The sequence below is a fragment of the Malaclemys terrapin genome, chromosome 1, assembly GCF_027887155.1.
Source record: "Malaclemys terrapin pileata isolate rMalTer1 chromosome 1, rMalTer1.hap1, whole genome shotgun sequence".
Classification (NCBI taxonomy): Eukaryota; Metazoa; Chordata; order Testudines; family Emydidae; genus Malaclemys; species Malaclemys terrapin.
This window is the reverse complement of record NC_071505.1, coordinates 340468460-340483053: the sequence shown is the minus strand read 5'-3', so window position 1 is coordinate 340483053 and position 14594 is coordinate 340468460. Positions and strand designations below refer to the sequence as shown.

At 49.3% G+C, this 14594-nt stretch overlaps 1 protein-coding gene across 2 annotated transcripts in view; it reads right to left on the bottom strand.

Annotated features, from left to right (window-relative positions):
* Window positions 1-2258: 2258 nt before the first annotated feature.
* P2RY2 (purinergic receptor P2Y2) overlaps window positions 2259-14594 on the bottom strand; it is a 37689-nt gene continuing 25353 nt past the window's right edge. The window contains exons 2-3 of one of the 2 annotated variants that reach the window (XM_054015860.1): window positions 13190-13397; window positions 2259-4346 (exon numbers count right to left, since the gene is read on the bottom strand). In XM_054015860.1, coding sequence (XP_053871835.1) covers window positions 3275-4346; window positions 13190-13224 — 1107 coding nt within the window. In that variant the 5' untranslated portion in view covers window positions 13225-13397 and the 3' untranslated portion in view covers window positions 2259-3274. The remainder of the gene's footprint in view (window positions 4347-13189; window positions 13398-14594) is intronic. The other variant, XM_054015861.1, reaches the window with a different exon arrangement.

Here is a 14594-nt window from a genome sequence, read left to right as displayed (position 1 = left end):
GGAAGGGAGTGGGCGAATCTGATCAACGGGAAGGTTGTTTTGTTTGTGAACTCAACCCACCAGCAATTCCAATAGGGAAGATACAAGCACAAGCAAATATTAGGCAGGGTGCGCATTTATTTTAACAATCACGGGCAAGAGCCTGGCAACCTTACTCACACGGAGGAATACGTTAATCCACGACTAGTTCCATGGGAGCAGGAGGTGTAAATCAGTTTAGCACCATGGGCCTTGTCTTCAATAGAAAATTAGGTCATGCTAGACCATGATGAGTCATGTTAACTAACATGATAAACTCAGCTATGTACTCATAGCTTTTGAGGCCAGAAAGGACCATTAGACCGACTTCCTGTATAATCCAGGCCATATCAGTAGAAAAGATAGGAACAGAACCCAGCTTTCCTGACACCCAGGACCGTGTCCAATCCACTGGACCACTCTGCTTCTCTACAAACTATTGTAATCAAGGGCAAGCCATGTTAACCTCATTTCAGCTAGTCAGGGTTAAAACCTACTGGAAGGATAAGGTTAACCGGGACATGTGGACATGATGTTGAATACAACTTGTCTCTAGTCTGCCTTCACTGCAGAGTTATCTCAGGGTATCTCCACTGATTTAGCCTAGCTTGAGTGAAGGCACCCACACTATGAAATAACTGTGTTCACATTGGTGTTGCCCTCACTTGTGTGTGGCACTAAGACTTCTCGGATCATATCCCATGGTTCTTTGCACTCCAGTAAACTGAGCCACTCTATGAATTACCTAGGGAGGTGGTAGAGTCTCCTTCCTTGGAGGTTTTTAAGGCCCTGCTTGACAAAGCCCTGGCTGGGATGATTTAGCTGGGAATTGGTCCTGCTTTGAGCAGGGGGTTGGACTAGATGACCTCTTGAGGTCCCTTCCAACTCTGATATTCTATGATTCTATGATTCTATGAATTCTTTCCCAGTAAATTGTGGGTGGACTTGTCTGTCCTTACTGGGCTCACTGAGGGAATTGTGGGAAGGCATTGGAGGACTGGAAGCACTCAAGTGGGGCTAGCCTGCATCCACACTTAAGTGGTCATGTTGGCAGCTGATGAGTTGCACTAACTCAAGCTCATACGCCTTAATGGGCCAGCAAACTCGAGTTAAAAGCACCACCGCACTGGAGCTAAGGTTTGTGTGTGTAGGCAGGACTCGAGTTAGGGTCAACACTCATATTATAACTTGAGTTAACTTGGCAGTGAAGACAAGCCCACTGACTACAAAGTAGGGTTTAATGTCATGTTACTTAACCTGACTCCTCTCGGTCATGTTCTAACACTGCCTAATTTTCTAGTGAGGACCATTGGCTTTAATAATGCCATGCTGATTTACACCAGCTGAGGATCTGGCCCATGGTTGAGTCAGGCTCAGTACTGAGTAAAAGTGGCAGAATCGGGCCCTTTAGCAATTAGCTGCAGCTCCTGGCAAATTGCTAAAAGTTGCCAAGTGCTGTCGCCTCCATGCTAGAATAACGTTTCCCAGCTGCTGTATATCTAGTTTCTTAGGCCACGTCTACACTAGCGAGCTCACAGTGGCACAGCTGTACCGATACACCTGTGCCGCCGTAAGATCGCTCGTGTAGCCGCTCTATGCTGACAAGAGAGAGCTCTCCCATCACATAATTAAACCACCCCCAACAAGCGGCGGTAGCTATGTCGGCGGGAGAAGCTCTCCCGCCGACATGGCGCTGGGCACACTGCCACTTATGCCAGCGAAATTTATGTTGCGCGGGGGAGGGGTGTGTTTTTTTCACACCCCCAAGCGACAAAAATGTTGCCAACATAAATGGCAGTGAAGTCATGACCTTACACTCCAGCCCCAGATTACCTGGCCAGGTATATGATGAGAGGCCTTATCGCTTTCTCAGGAAAGATGAATCACTAGGGAAAGGGTAAAAAGAAACCCCACCCAAAATTAAAGTCAGTATTGGGCAATTAGTAAAAGCCGCAGTTTGGAGGCCTTATGGCTTTCGAAAAGCCTTTAGAATTTGGGTGTGATAGGGTAGGGCAGCACTATTCAGTGCCTGGTGAACAAGCAGTGCTCTCTGGGGAAAAGCTATGAGATCAAACACTCAGGAGACAGAGGAAGGCAATTGCCTTTGGGAAGGTCAGGCAACCCATAAAAGTGGCCAGAACCCCTTGCTGGGGAGTTTTTCTGTTTCCTTTCTGCCTATAATTTACTTACTTTCCTTTCTTGTGCTAAACATTCACCCAGGAGGAAAAGACTTTGCAGATTGTAACTATTTTTCCACAGAGTCATCCCCTCCTCCTCCCCCCCTCACCCCCCCAGCTTGGAGTGAGGCAAAAAGTCTCACATCCCTTGTATGAATGACAAAAACTTCCCCACGAGATGCTCCGGGGGCTGGATGAAAAATGGGGAAATGATTTTGTGAAAAATGTCGAAGTCTTTTCCATTTCCCAGGGCTCCATTTTCTGAGATATTCTAAATCAATATTCGGATTGAAATCTTTGTCAAAATAATTATCGACCTTTTTCACGCACTGAAAACGGTGTTTTCTTGCCAATTGCAATAATTTTTTGATAAAAACATCATCAGAAAATGTTGTGAAAGGCAGAACATTTCAGTAATATCGACAGGGTTTGGGGTTTTTTTGGAAAAAATTTGGTTTAGAAAAACCAGTATGAACTTTTCGCATGGCTATTATTCTTTTACCATGCTTGTCACTTCTTTGGCCTGACCACCATGCACCAAGTAGTCTTTGTTCACTCCTAGATAGACATCTTTCAGGATCAGAGAGAGGAGTGGGTTTGGTGGAGGAGAAGTATTCTGGTTGCAGAGCTGAATGAGGACATGCATATGGGATTATAATATATCCTTGCAGCAGCACCTTAGTTCCAAAAAACTCATTAAACTGGTGACATTGGCACAGGTGTATCTTGTTGAAGCATTCCTGCTCAAGCATCAACACCTGAAGCCTAGGGCATCAACTGAATGGGTGACAGCTGTCACCTTGGCTGACACACCATAGGTAGGACCTTCAGAGCGAAAAGCATGAGCTGCTGCAGCGTTAGCTAAAGAGACATGCCTCTGTAGCTGGGGGCTGCAACAACTCAGATCCTCTGCAACTCAGCGCAGAGTGGGACCTGTAACACGCTCACCAGTGGGTTACGCATGCATAATGGCCGCATGCCAGACTCCCCTACACACAGTGGAGAAGTCCTTCCACCACGGAGATAGACTAGTCTGCAATGTGGCGGGACAGTGGACAGAAATGTAGCAGGCTAGGATTTCACATTTTGGCTATCATATGTAGGTTGCTGCTGGTTCCCGTGTTGCTGATGGGAGCTCCCCTCAGGGCCGTTTGGTTTGGAGTTTTCACTGGCATTTTGTTGCCTGCGAACTTCACAAACCTTTGGCCTACTAAGAAGTACAAAATGGGATCCAGGCAGCTGTTGGTGCTAGCTAAGGGCCTGGTTACTTTGTAGGCTAAGTTAATGGCATTGAGGGTCCCGCAGCTAAGGTCCCAGCTCCGGAAGGAGTAGTACAAGGTGCGAGTGACATGGAAAGGAAGGAAGCAGATGATGAAGACCACCAGGACAACAATGATCATCTTGACCGACTTCTTTTTGGACTTGGACCTCTTGGAGGTCCCCCGAGTGGGCTGCAGCAGCTTCCGAGCCATCAGGCAGTAGCACACGATGATGGTCAGGAAAGGGATGCAGAACAGCAGCACCAGCATCACCGAGCTGTAGATGACGAACTGGCCGAAGAGCTCCTTGCTCGACGTGTCGTGGCAGGTGATGGTCTCGCACCTCACACTGGTGGTGACGAAGAAGAGCACCGGCGACTGGCACGTGATTATGACCAACCAGATCACCCCCGATACCCTCCGCGCGTAGCGGACGCGGCCCCACTGCAGCGACTTCAGCGGGAAGCAGATGCCCAGGAAACGGTGGACACTGATGCAGAGCAGGAAGAGGATGCTGCAGTAGAGGTTGGTGTAGAACAGGAAACGGACTATTTTACACAAGCCCACACTGAAGGGCCAATTGTCCCCTTTGGCGTAGTAATACACCAGCAAGGGCAGGGAAACCACATAGAGTGTGTCAGACACGGCCAGGTTGAACATGTACGTGGTGGAGGCGTTCCAGGTCTTGATCCTGAAGAGGAAGACGTAGAGGGCCAGCAGGTTGAGGCACAGCCCCACCACGCACACGATGCCATAGGAGACGGGCAGCAGAATGTACTTGAACTCCTCGTCGAATTTGCACTTGTACGTGTTGTCTTCCACGCTGCAGTCGGCAGTGGATGAGTTGGCGCTCATGTTCTCGGAGAGCAGAACCATGAAGTTCTCCGTTGCCCTAGAAAACAGGGAGCAAACTGTCAGCGAATGCCGGGGTGGCTCATTGAAATGTGAGAGTAAATATGTTTGGCTGAGAACTGCAGCGAGACAGCGTGTCACCGGGCAGAAGAGATGAGTCACATTGTAATGATTGTTGTGTATAGGGCTGTAGGGCTTGCAGGCCCTTGCTGAGATTGGGGCCCCATGGTGCCAGGTGCTGAGGCACAGAGAGATTAATGAACTTACCCAAGGTCACACATGAAGCCTATGGCATGGCTAGTAATTGAACACAGAGTTTCTGAGGCCAAGTTTAGTGTTTTAATTACATGATCATCTTTCCTCTGCAAACCCATGGAGAAACCTGGTCTCGGAGTTGCAGAAGCACACCAGAAAAATGGGTTGATTCTGAGGTCAACCTGCAGTAGGACATGTCCAAGCTATGTGAACAGTGCAGCCTTACGAGGCACTGGTGAAAAGACAGGAAAGGGAACTGATTACGAAAAATCCCATAAGATTACAGTTCATGTGCCGGGATTTGGAGGGAACCTATCCCTCTTGGGGTGTCTAAGTCTCTCTCCCTGCCCCCCCCCCGCACGTTTGTGCTGTGATATGGGGGGGGGGGGTTGCCCCTCTAGGGGGGTCTGAGTCCCTCTCTCTGCCTCTCCCCTCCAAGTGACTTTATGACTTCTAATCTCTCTCCTGCTAAGGATTCATATTCACATATTGCAACATCCGGTATCTGGCTACTAAGAGAACTGTGATTATAAGCAGAATGCTGCCAGAAGGCGGTGTAGTCTCCTTTCCTTTAATTACTCTGTTAAGGTGTAGGAGGGAGGTTTTCTTTTTAATGATTAACTCTAGGGAGGCGCTTTTCTGAGTTGTGGAAAGGTAAGTGCCAACGGACAGGTCTTCACTTTTGCTGTGAGGGTGTCGAGATCTGGGCTCATTCTGAGTTCTGGTGGGATGGAGTCCCACAGTCAGGATTCCAGCCTCAGTCCTTGGGAACTTCACCCAGGGTTCAGCCAGCCATAGCATCCCTGGGCTAAAGGTCCATCTATACTAGCGAAGGGCTGGTCTACCCTAGGAAACCACCAGGCTGAGGAACCAAGTTTGAGCTTGCCTGTGTGGAAGGGACAAAACCGCTGTTCTAACGATGTTCCTGGATCGTGTCCTAGATCAGACTGCAAACACTGACAGAGAGCAAGGCTGTAACATGATTTGGCTCTTTTCCTAGTGTAGATGGGCCCTAAGACATCAAAGCAAATCCACCTATGCTGGGATAAGTGTCAGAAAAGAACCTGTCTTCAAGCGGGAGGAAGTGGCCTCCGGGAACCAAAAAACCCAAACCATCCTGGTGATCTTGGTTCTGTTTTTAGGCTCTCAAGGTGGGAGCCGCTCATTCCCATGGGCAGACGAATACGTTCACTCTGGTATGTTGGCCGACTGCCTTACTCATACTATTATTACTGGTTTGGTTTGGTTCAGGCTCACTGCTAGCTGAGCTACAAGGGAGGGAGGGCTAAGGTTTGTTTCATCCAGTCCTGGAATTTTAATTTGTGCTTTTATTTCCAGGGAGTGGAAGTGCTGGTGAAAGAGGCCAGATTTGACAGCACTCGAGACAGGAGCCCAGGACAGGCAGAGACAGACAGCAGCAGTGCTAGCTTCCCTACGTATGGGCAGCAACTCTGACCTGGAGGGACCATGGCTGGGAGAGATGGAGGTTAGTTCAGTCTGTGTCCAGGGTTCCTCTGCCTATTCTGACAGCACTGGTGACAATCAGTGCATATGAGGTGGTTTTCTTTCTTTCTCCAGGAAGTAATGGACCAACTGATTCCACATGGGCCACCAAGCAGCCATCATATAGTAATAACATCTGGCTGTTACCATGAGGGGGTTGAATTCAGGTGAACGCCCTCCAGACAAAAGGCTTCAGTCTCCTGAACTATCCACTCTCCAGCCTGTAAGAATTCCCAGTGGCCATAAATCGGGGGATTGACTGGACCACCCATTAAAACCTCACTCCATTTTCACTAGTTCTCCCTTTCAATCAGTTCATGAGCCACACAAATGAACCGCCAAGTGCTTACGCTTCCAGGGAGGAGGAACTTAGGAGGAAAACACACACCCACACAGGTTATCTTGTTCAGCAACATCTGCAAAAAATGTCAAATATAACTTTGGAAACTAAACTTAAGGAAGTAAGCTGCATCCTTCCTTCCACCCATCCAGTGTAGTTCTGCTTTCCATGCCCACGGCATAGTTGCCAACTTTCACATGATAAATAAGCACCCCACTTTCACAATATGCCAAAAATCAAGCTAATCCCATTTCAAAACAAGGCCAAAACAAGCCAACCCCTAAGAATCCCAACACTCTATGTGACTAGATCCCCCCGGCGTGCAGTCTGGGACTGTGGTGGGCCCACTGTGCACCCCGACTCTCTCCCTCCCTTGCCCCTGCTTGTCCCCCCTTGTCCCTGTTTGCCGGGAGCCAATAAAAAAAAGAACAACAAGCTACAAGCCAAACAAGCAACAAGATACAAGCCAAAAACTAGCCCACAAGCAACTCACAAGCCAATTAAGCCAAAACCAAGCCCAATTTCTGTGTTTTTTTCGCGGGTTTGGCATGTCTGGCACACGGGTTAGTTTCTTTCTGACAAACTGCTTCAGTGCATTGCATGTTGTTTTACTCAACAGCCCTAGTAACAGGGTCTAGTCCCCAATCAATGGAAGGGGCAGGATTTGCTTCAAGGTGCTTAGATGGTCTACCAGAAACATGAAAAATGTGTTTCAAGCCAGTTCCTTTTCTTCTAGCCTTGTATTTCTGAAGCCAAAGAGCAAAGAGCATGGTTGATACCCCAGAGCTGGCAGTGGACTTAAAAAAAAAAACAATTAAAGGGGAAACCATGGGCCAAACAAAGTATTAGATCTAAAAAATACTCCAAACAATGCATCAGGAAGGTCTGCAGAACTCAAGAAAGCCCAGTTCTCACATCAAATGTTGTTAACTCTTGTGATTCTGTTACAAGTCTCATGATAGTTGTTGCTTTTCTGCAAGCCCCAGATCCTGGATTCATGTTGTGACCATTCAGGGTACATCTGTATGGATCTTGATCAAACCACACCCACCATTTTGTTTCGTGAGCACCGTTTTGATGGTTAGACCATCCTGTGCCTTCCCTTTTGTATCTTTACCTCCACCACAGACCTGGAACCCTGAAGGTGTTGCTTGGTTGGGAGGGAACAGGCTGACTCGTGACTTTTCAGTGCTTGGGGTTTGCAACTCTGGCTCTAAACGTCCTGGTGCTAAAAGGCCAGCAGCGATGGAAGCGTTGGCTATGCTTGTGCTCCCACCATGGCGGCCAATGGTGGCACTGCATTGGTACTTCCAAAGATGGGGAATTTTCCCCTGTAAAAACAGCATAGACAAAGTCAAGAGTGCTCTCCCATCGACGGATTACTCCACCCAAATGAGAGGCAGAAGCTATATCAGAGGGAGAGCATCTCCCGCCTACATTGTGCAGTGCAGACATCACTTTAAGTCGATGTAAGATACGTCACTTCGGGGGTTCACACCCCTGAGTGATGCAACTTACATCAACTTAAGCTGCGTCCATTGTTACGTGTATACCTGTATTAGCGGTCCGATAGAGTCTGTGGGATACTAGTACAGTGCTTTGTCGACAATAAACCTGGCTGGGTGCCTTCGCCCCTTAACGGATCTTGTGGTCATTTGGTGGTTTGCTCGAGGTCTGCCGTGCCAGCTGTCTGTGCAGGGCTGGGGTAGCACACAGAGGGAACACACACACAGAGCCAAACATCTTTCAACATCTAACCACAGCGGCAATGTAGACAAGCCCCTTGTAGAAGCAGGTCACCAGAGAGCATAAGAATAATCAGCATGTGAATCGCACACAGGGGGAGTGCATGGGAATGACTGCATGCTAATGCCTGCATCATGGAAAATCTGCATCCTCTGAACCTCGAGGGCAGGGAAGGCACCAGGTGAGGCAGCTGGGTTCAATTACAGCTTTGCTTTCGGAGCAGAGCTCAGGGGAGCCGTGGGGAGATACGTATGTAAGTGTTACAGTCATTTTCTCTAGAGCTAGCTGGAGCAAGCCTCCTCCTTTATGCTTTTCTTCTGGAAAGGGCTGACGTAAACGCTGTCAGCCTCACCCTCGCTCTGACCCCTTTGCGGTGTAGAGAGGACCTAGACCCCCCGTTCTGCTCAGGGAGGGAATCCCTTGGCATGACAAGCCCTGCCATAAGGGGTGCGCTGAGGATACAGCTGGGGCTGCAGCAGGCTGCACTGCAGAGTTTCCTGGCAGCATTGCATCCCATACAGCAGCCCCGGAAGGCTGCCATAACTTAGACAGGCCCCCGGGGCTGTCTAAATGACACTGGGGGCTACTAAAGTCTCTGGAGCAGCCCAGGATTGGGATGGTGTAAAGGTGGCTTAAAACTACCTTCGTCACCCCACTCCCAGCCCCAGGTTCCATGCTGTATCTGGCAGGGCCTAACCCTCGATGGCCAACGTGTGCTCCACTTCCAGAAGCCTAGGCAGACTCGGCCGAAGCGGAGTGCTCGTGCAGCTGGCAGAAGCGCTTGAGTCTTGTCACCGGCCATCCTGAGGGCTTTACCTCCCACCACAGACAGTCCATGCATGAAAGATGAGTAAAGAAGGGGAATTCAGTCCGGAATCGGAGGAGAGATAATGAGACCCACCCGGAGTAGAGTACCGAAGACTAGAGGTGAATGAGCGAAAGGGCCCAGCTGACTGGGATGTGGATGCGGCTCAGACACTGCTGGTACACATCATATCTAACAGGAGGGTTGCCACCTTTCTAATCGCTGGTAATCCGTGGCCTCGCCCCTGCCCTATAGAATCATAGAATACCATGTTTGGAAGAGACCTCAGGAGGTCATCTAGTCCAACCCGCTGCTCAAAGCAGGACCAATCCTCAACTATTTTTTTTTGCCCCAGATCCCTAAATGGCCCCCTCAAGGATTGAACTCACAACCTTGGGTTTAGCAGGCCAATGCTCAAACCACTGAGCTATCCCTCTCCAAGCCTCTGGCCTGTCTCTCACTCCCCTCCCGCCCCCCAGTCGCTTGCTGGATTGTCTCAAGGAACCTGTCTGCAGTTAGGAGGCAGCCTTGTCTGGGCAGGGATTGGCACGGGTTAATGGCCCGGCCCCTTCCCTCAACCTGCAGCAACCCAACTTTTGGTTTGGGTGCCATTTAGGGGTGCCAGGTCCCCGAAATCCAGGCACCTAAATGGCACCCTGACACAGAAGCCCAAAACTGAACTGTCCGGGTAAAAACGGGCAGGTGGCAACCCCATCGAACAGAGCTGCTCACACACACCCTCACGCACAGCATCATTTCTGCTTGCCAGCTCCAGAATGGTATTCTCATTGGACGCATGTCTTGTTGGAAATGGCGGGTTACATTTAACCCCCAGAATGGTATTCTCATCGGACGCATGTCTTGTCGGAAATGGCGGGTTACATTTAACCCCAAATATCAGCAACCCGGTAAAATGAGGAAGGATCGTGTCTGCTCTGGACATCTTTCCTGTTCAGAGCCAAACCTCTTCTGAGCATGGTGCCCCCCGCCCCATTACATACGCCATGTGCCAAAGGGCCCCACATCTCAGCGCCAATGGCTTCCATGCTGTTGTATCTCTTGCTCTTTACACAAAACATGTCCAGGAGCCAAACAGTCACAGCTGGGTCCCCAGTACAAACACGCCAGGTATAGCTGCTCTGTAATAACCGAGCCTACACATTCACTCTGAATGTAAAAAGTATGTGAGAGTTCGTAAGATGTCACAATAACAGCTGTTGAGGGGAAAAGAGATAAAAGGGAGACAGATTAAATGAGTCTAAACAAAATGCCCTGCTGATATGATTCAAGGACTTGGTTGGTGTTGGATTTAATCAACAAGAAAATGTGGGTCCGGAAATTAATGAACCAAAATGGGTGTGTTGGATATTAGGCCTACGCGAGGGACAAAATAATGAGAGGATGGGCTAATCCACCCACCACTGCCTTTTGGGTGCTTAAAGAAAGAGACTTTGGGGAGGGAATGGGAAGAACAGACAGAGGCATGGTTACTACCTCCACCAGTTCCTGGGACCTGGGCCTTCATTGTGCTCGTCCTGAGAGATGTCGTGACCAGACCAGGCCAGAGAGAGGGACCCAGCTGACATCACCCCTGCTACCAGCTCCTCCCGCTGATTCCCAACCACCACCTGAGATGAAACAGGACCAGACATCAACAACCACAACAGCAGCAGCTCCAGCTCATCTCAACTTCTCTTTTACCCAACAGGACAGTTATTACCATCTTACTGTTGGACAGTGGCTGGGTTATGTTAACACCTTTGGCCCATTGATTCCATGTCATTTAACACAATGCTACAAACAAACCGCTGTGCTAGCTGCTTCTAAATACAGAACACCATGAGCGCCACTAGATTCCGGTATTGCATTCCTCATTGGTCCATAACACAGGTACAGCTTCAACATCGCTCCCAAGCTGGACACGCCTGGTCATAAGTCGCTCCCTCCCCTCGGAGCTGAATGTGCTGCTTCCATAGGCCAGGGAAGACCAGAAGAAAATCAAATCCAATTCTCCTATAGAATAGCGCACAGCACTCACTAGGCTGCCCTGAGGCCAGCCCAGCGGTAGGGCACAGAACCGGGTGCTGATGGATTAACCCATGGGGTGAATCTGGACAAGCCACTGAACTGCTCTAAGCCCCAGTATCACTATTTTACAAGGGGGGCGGGAATGATACTTTGTACAGCACTTTGAGGTCTACACGTGAAAAGTGCTCTACTCAGTGTGCATTTAGCAGCATTGCTTCTCAGTGTTGTTATTAACTGGTGTATTTGCATACTATTGCCCCCTGCTGGCTGGACTTGGACCTACTTAAGTATCGGTGGCTATGTCGCCATCTACTGGCTGACCTAAAAGGAGGGTATAAGACTTACATCTAGCGGCTGCTAATGCAGTGTCTCCATTAGCACAGGTAGTTTTTTGAGCTGAGGGCTTGAGGTTTTTTTCCCTCGTGCCACATGAGGGCAGGTTAGTTGATGAGTGGAGAGTTACATACCCACATACTGTAAAGTGAGCCCATAGTGGACTTGCTCTTTGGCTTGGCCATATAATTATGGAGAACACCACCGGCACACACTGTTGTATTGTTATTTAGTGTCGTAATGTACATTTCTTTTTGCAACATGAAACTAGTTGGTTGGTGGATCTGGAGAGCTGCCCCCCTTCTCTCCCTTTGTTGGAACAAATGCCCTAAATTCCTAAGACAAAACCTGCTGTGTCTCTTTGGGCTCCTGACTGTCTGACCCCCGCCCACATCCCTCTTCAGCTGCACCCACATCCTACTTCAGATGCACTGACTGATCGCATGGGAGCGACAGCCAAGCAATGCAAGGACACAAAAGGGAGCAGGTTGACCTTTCCCCAGAGGCAGAGCAAGGACTGGGAGTGGGATGGAAGAATGTCAGTGTGTGCATATGACACATCAAGCACTGACCAAGACCGGGGACAGGGCAGAGGGGAGGGACCAGAGGGAAACACGGCATTCTCCTTTCCCACCATGGCAAATGTTGATCTCAGTTATGCCTCATGAAAATTCACTGACTCCCAAAAGCAAATCCAGAGCGAATCCATTGGCTTCTTTCATGACCCTCCAAAGGGTCAGGATGGGCAGCTGTTCCTCTCACATCTGGCACTGGCCACTGCTGGTGATGGGATGCTGGACTAGATGGATCACTGGTCTGAGCCAGTCTGGCAGCTCCTATGTTCCCTCTTCAGTCCTAGTCAATAGATAGGTCAGACGTCTAGGGAAGCCTGTGAGATGCTATTGACTTCGGTACCAGAAAAACACTGATGACACCCAGCCCTACATCTCCTGTCACATGCAGACGGCGTTGACACCGGAACCTGAATGGGACAAGCCCCTGGATGAAGAGCAGCTGGATAAAATTCAACCCAGGCAAGCGGGAGAGAAGAAAATGCTATGAAGAACTGGCTGAAGCCAAAGCCAACCTCTGTCTCAAGGGCATCTGCTCTTCACTTGAAAAGGTGGAGCACAGCAGCAGGGTCCTGTTGGACTCCTCAGAGCTACTTGACACCCACAGCGCAATGCTGCCTTCTGCCTGTGGCTTGCCGGGAAGCGGCTGTACCCCTTGCTGCTGATTGAAGATCTAGCCGCAGTGACCCACACGCTCACTACCTCCAGCCCTGGTGATTGCATCTGGACTGCTTGCTCTGTGGGGAGGGAAGTTAGCACCATCAGGAAACGCCAACTTGTCCAGCATGCAGCAGCCGATGTTATGCGTAGGGCAATATGTCAGGAGCACATCCCTCACATGCTTCCCAGGTTCATCTGGCTATCTCTGCAGTACCGGATCAGCTGCCAGGTCCCGGGGTTAACGCACGTGCAGTAGCCTGAGCCCTACCTCTTAGACTGCCTCTCCTTTTGCAAGCTATGGACATCAGGAATGATCTAGCTGGCAAAGCCCAGGGTGTAGCAGCTCTCAGAGACATTCCTGGCAGTAGGCTCTGGGCTTTGGGACACCACCGATCCAGAAAGCGGAACTGGCCCAAGATCAAAACACCTCAAGAATGAAAGCAGCGAGCCACCTCTTGAGACTTGGCTTCATGCAACAACTACTCCACTAGCCCATGTATAATAGACACACGTCTATTATACAAGTATATATGATACCTCCTTCGGCAACATGAATGGAGGGATGGAGCTTATCAGCCCTGGTTAGATGTATATAGTCCTGTTAGTGTATCCGGATACCGTGATGGAGGCAATATATTTACCTAGACAGATAGGAGTTGTTCTGTATCGACGCCATTGCACCCGAGATCAGGATCTGTTGACTGACTCCTGGCTTCAGGTCCACCAGCACATAGCAGACTACTGCTCCACAGGCATCTGCTTGGCTCTCAGCAGCAGCCCACAGACACAGCTGCAATTGTCGCTCTGAAGCACTTGCGTGGTTAGCCTAATGTTCTCCCAAGGAAGGTCCTGAAATTAACCAGAAACAAAATCCTCATTACTAGGAGGTGAACGTCGGGGCAAGTACTATTCCGTCTGCCCCAGAGGGCGCACGGTGGAAATGATTCAGTGTGTGGGAGTCAAATAGCACTGTGTTTTCAAGAGAAAACATCCTACACACACACACACACATTAGAATGGACTAGTGGCTGACAAAGTCTGTCACGTCAGTCCCGTTTCTTTCATAGAACGAAAAAGGGGCCACGTTGCAATAAAAGTAAGTTTCGGGCCAACTCTTAAACAGGGAAGTGAAACGATTCGAGTGCAGCCAAATCCATGTTCACCATGGTCTCGGGAAAGCAAGGATTACAAAATAGGCTTCATGTTTCTCTGCAATAATTTCAAAGGGACGGTATGGGGGAGTTTAGGACCCAGGTTTAGGTTCTGTTTAAATAAAAAGAATCCCAAACCAGTGTGACTAAAACTGCTGTGGGCTGTTTGGAAATGTCGAAGGAGGCGGGCCTTTCATGAGTTTAAACTTTGGACACCCAAACAGAGTAGCCTTGTGCTGATGCAGATGAACCAGAAAGTGAAACTGACTAGACACAATGAGCCAAATGCTGCTCGTGGCAACACAAATGCAGCTCCTATTGGTTCCAGTGGAAATTATACCCATAACCAAGAGCAGAATGTAGCCTAGGACGTGAATCTAACGTCACTGTCCAAGCTACAGACAATGCAGAATGTGAACTAGATCAGTGCTACATTGTAACGAGTCCATTTGATGTCTTAAAATTACTTCACTTCTAATAATCTAAGGACATTTTCAAATATAATAAATAATATAATCCCTAAAGTAACAATACTTCCTTTCTCCCACTGCCATATGTATTAAGATTGTGACTGATTCTCATTTACATTACTCTGACAGTGTAAAGGGATCTTAGGGCTGGTCTACACTGCGGGGAGGATCGATCTAAGATACGAATAGCGTAGCTGAAGTCGAAGTATCTAACATCAAATTACCGGGGGGTCCACACGGCGCGGGATCGACAGCCACGGCTCCCCCGTCGACTGCGCTACCGTCGCTCGCTCCGGTGGAGTTCCGGAGTCGACGGGGAGCGCGTTCGGGGATCGATCCGGCGGGTAGTGAAGACGTACCCTTAAAGTAGTAACTTTACACCCATTCACACCCACCTGAGGGCCCCTATCTGCTCCCAGAGCAGT